General features: G+C 29.2%; 1 protein-coding gene across 1 annotated transcript in view; it reads left to right on the forward strand.

The window, feature by feature from the left end:
• Positions 1 to 1,532, forward strand: part of LOC137619848 (uncharacterized) — a 3,233-nt gene extending 1,701 nt beyond the window's left edge. The window contains exons 2-3 of the mRNA XM_068350139.1: positions 859 to 958; positions 1,426 to 1,532. Of these exons, the coding sequence (XP_068206240.1) occupies positions 859 to 958; positions 1,426 to 1,532 (207 nt within the window). The remainder of the gene's footprint in view (positions 1 to 858; positions 959 to 1,425) is intronic.
• Positions 1,533 to 4,465: the final 2,933 nt, after the last annotated feature.

Raw genomic sequence — 4,465 nt, forward strand, 5'->3', positions numbered from 1 at the left:
GAGTAATGCAAATTATGAACAAATATGTCGCAAAATTTACAAACGAATTCCATCCTATATACCCGTAAGCATTACCGCTCTGAATGTTGGCTTCTCGCTCAACAGATGGAGCCATTCGTTTCGCATGGGAGTATCTGGCATCTTTTCATAGCACACTCATTTGTGTGGTAAAAGCCTGAGCCTTCCTATCTTCCTTCAGTATATAGTCTTTGGTGTTAACTGCTCTACTGCTGAGACTGAAATGACATGTTTTAGAAGATCTGATTGTAGCGTGAGTGTTCACCAGTACAATTTCTAAGACCCGCCCAATACAATGTGATTTCTCAATCAAGTCGCTAGTGAATGGGCAGCCTTACACTGGTTAGCTCCTGTCAATAAGCAATTTAGGATGTGGTAAACAACCATCCTTGAGTCATTGGGTTGCTAAATCTCCACCCCTTCAATAATAATATTAACCACCAAGACGTTGCCTATTCATCACAACATAAATTGCTTACTGCCAGAAAGTTAACAAGGGTTGAGGATCACCGTGCGTATTCTCCTGAGGATTTCAGATGAAAACTATTGTAATGCTTACGAAGGAAGTTAGGATTGATACTACCCAACTCTACTGTAATTGAACGTAATATTTCTATACGGAATACTTCCATAAACAGAGAGAGAGAGAGAGAGAGAGAGAGAGAGAGAGAGAGAGAGAGAGAGAGAGAGAGGAAGTCTATTAAGAAGAAAAATATATTCCAAGCGTCTTTTCAGATTGGATCACGTTCCTTTCAAATTGGCCTTCACATTATTACCCAGCGAACGTGGAGAAATCTCTCAATATTCAACTGCTCAGAGTCTTTCCCTTCTCAATAACAGGCAGGAAAAATGGGACAGAAAATTATCGGCATTCACATCACCTATATTTCTAATTCTATCTCCTTTTACGATACGAATCCAGGTTTTAAAGTTGACTTCCGTAATATAACTCAGCATTGTAAAGCAATAACTTTGATCGCTTCAAAATATTAAAAATATTATATTTATCATTCTTTATATTTTCAGTTTAATAATATTTAATATGTTATGGTTAACAAGAAGCATCGTGGAGTAGATTGGAAATGAGAGAATCTTTAGATTGGAGATTTTTCCACTTTTCACAGTTTTGCATTCTTCATAATGAGTTCTGCATTTCCTATGGGGTTTTGGATCATAAAAAGAATTTTATGTTCGCCATGAAGACTTACATATGTCTTTAAATTCTAGATTCTCCAAAGATAGGTTTCATCTTTCATACTTTTTGATTCTTCATAAAGACTTTTATATCATAAACAAAGTTTTTTAAAATCCTGATTTCCGGATTCTTCAATTATGGGTTTTGTATATTTAAAAAACTCTTCATAAAGAGTGTTAAGTTCGTAATAGGAAGATTCTTGTTCTTAACAGAGCAATTAAAAGAAGAAGAAGAAGAAGAAGAAGAAGAAGAAGAAGAAGAAGAAGAAGAGGGAGAGGGGGGTAATACTGATTTATCGATATATTGTCCTTTTTATTAATCTCCGAAAATTTAAAGATATAAAAGGGTAAGTTATTGTTTGAAAGAAATAATGTTTTTTCTTTATCTGCAATATTTTTATACAACTGATATATATATATATATATATATATATATATATATATATATATATATATAAATTATACTGTATATATGCATATATATAAATTATACTGTATATATATATATATATATATATATATATATATATATATATATATACATATATATATATATATATATATATATATATATATATAAATATATATATGTGTATATATATATACATATATATATTTATATATATACTATATATATATATATATATATATATATATATATATATACAATATATATATATATATATATATATATATATATATATATATATATATATATATATATATATATATATATATATATATATATAGATATAGTATATATATATATATATATATATATATATATATATATATATATATATATATTTATATATATATATATATATATATATATATATATATATATATATATATATATATATATATATATAAATATATATATATATGTATATCAAGTTTAACTATTATCTCATACAAAGACGTATATAAGCAACAGTAGACTGTATTACCCACTATTATTCCTACCAACAGTAATAAAAAATAATAACAGTAAGTATGGACAAGAATATCTCAACAATTAACATATCCCGTAATTAAACCAAAAGAACTTTTACCTGAAAGAAGTAATGACAAAGAAAGTCATCACGAAGGAATGAAAGAAATAAAGGACAGAAATAGTTAATATAGGCATAAGCTTAAAAGACACCATTAACAATTTATTACCTTATGAGAATGGTAATGAAAACTCTTACGTCCCTCTTTCCCAGAGGTTGTTTCCCTAGTCTGTCTGATGAGTCCATGTAAAAATAATATATCTTTAAACACCTGCATAGAGGAGGAACGCGGTTTAAATATCATTGCCTACAGCAAACAAAATATAAAATTGGAAATTCAAAACCACCAACAAGTAGCTGTGAATAGTCAAAAGATAAAGGTTGTCACATTCTTTGTTAAAAAAAAAAAATAAAAAAAAAATTATATAAAGGTTTTATAAACTGGAAGTTTGAAGCTTATGGCAATTTATTTTACAAATTACAAAAGACGGTAAGCCACTTTCAATTAGGGTAATTTTTCTGAAGCTAGTAGATGTGTCATTTTGAACTCCCCACAATAAATAAGAATGTGCAAAGATCTGGAAAGACCGCAATAAATTATATACTGTAGCCATAAAGAATACAGTTCTATAACTGGTCGAGGACTGGGTAATCCAGAGTTCTCTAACATAGGCATAAGGCCTCCGTATGCGAAATCGAGGTAAATAGAAAAAAAAATTCAATTATTGGTGGAACAAGCCATAGTGATTTTCTAACTACCTTTAATTTATCATACATCAAATGGCTTGTTCCATCTTTGAACTCTAACGCCTCCGCTTCTCCAATTTACTTAGAGCTCATTATCTTGTATGAAATTCAATGTAAAATTCGAACATCTAGTAAATGTACTGTGTAATTGATTTCCCAGTAATATTTGTTTTTTTTTTCAAACAGTATATAGATATAGATAAAAATGAAAAAGCTAAAATTTACAAAATAAGCTATCATTATATCATAATTCAAATAAAAAAAAAAATAAATAAATAAATAAATGGGCAAACTACAGAATGAAAAATGCTTTCACTTATATAGCCAAATATCAAGACTAGTAACGTTATGACGATGACATATTATTTTAGAATAACTCAAAATTAGATATTCAGAACAATAATATTTATGTTCAAAGTCATTATCAAAGCGTTTTCTCAGTCTAATATTTAGAAACTATAAATAATGTTGGTGGGAATGCATAGTACAAGGAAATTACATGAAAATTAACGATTTTCGGCTATTAATGGCAACTTTTGATTTAGTTTAATAAATATTCTGGATTTTGTTTTAGAGCACAAATTTGTGTCTGTAGTTTTCTTATGTAAAGATATGTATTTCACATCAAAATAAGCCAAAATTCATTGAGGTAAATGAATAATTGAGTCTCCGACAAGCAAAAAAAAAAAAAAAAAAAAAAATACATTTATTACGCATTCACTATTTTTTAGCCGAAATTGCCTTGAACATCCTTTCGCAACAGGTAATTTTGTGAGGAAATGACTCGAAGGCTTTTCCTAGACTTTCGATATATTAAACTTGAGTATTTGTAGATAAAAAACAATGCAAAAACCTTTATGTGCCAATTCCGGGTGGACCTCTATTTCGATAGGATGACTGGCCTATAGCATATATATATATATATATATATATATATATATATATATATATATATATATATATATATATATGTATATATATATATATATATATATATATATATATATATATATATATATATATATATATATATATATATATATATATATATATATATATATATATACATGGATGGAGCTGGGGGAGAGTGACTGCTCCCCGCACTCTAGTTTTGGGGTGTTTGAATGTGCGTGGATGTAGTACGATAGAGAGTAAAAGATGTGAGATTGGAAGTATGTTTAGAAGTAGAAGGATGGATGTATTGGCCTTGTGTGAGACAAAGATGAAAGGAAAGGGTGAAGTGATGTTTGGTGAAATGTCTGGTAGAGTGTCTGGGATTGAAAGGGGAAGAGCGAGAGAGGGTGTGGCGTTACTACTTAGTGAATGGATGACAGGTAAAGTAGTGGAATGGAAGGAGATATCATCTAGGTTAATGTGGGTAAGGGTTAGATTGGGTAGGGAATGTTGGGCGTTTGTCAGTGCGTATGGGCCAGGTAGTGAGAAAAGTGAAGAAGAGTGGAATGAGTTCTGGAATGAATTAACTAGGTGTGTAGAAGGACTGGGTAGAAGGA

Source organism: Palaemon carinicauda, chromosome 26, assembly GCF_036898095.1.
Source record: "Palaemon carinicauda isolate YSFRI2023 chromosome 26, ASM3689809v2, whole genome shotgun sequence".
Lineage (NCBI taxonomy): Eukaryota > Metazoa > Arthropoda > Malacostraca > Decapoda > Palaemonidae > Palaemon > Palaemon carinicauda.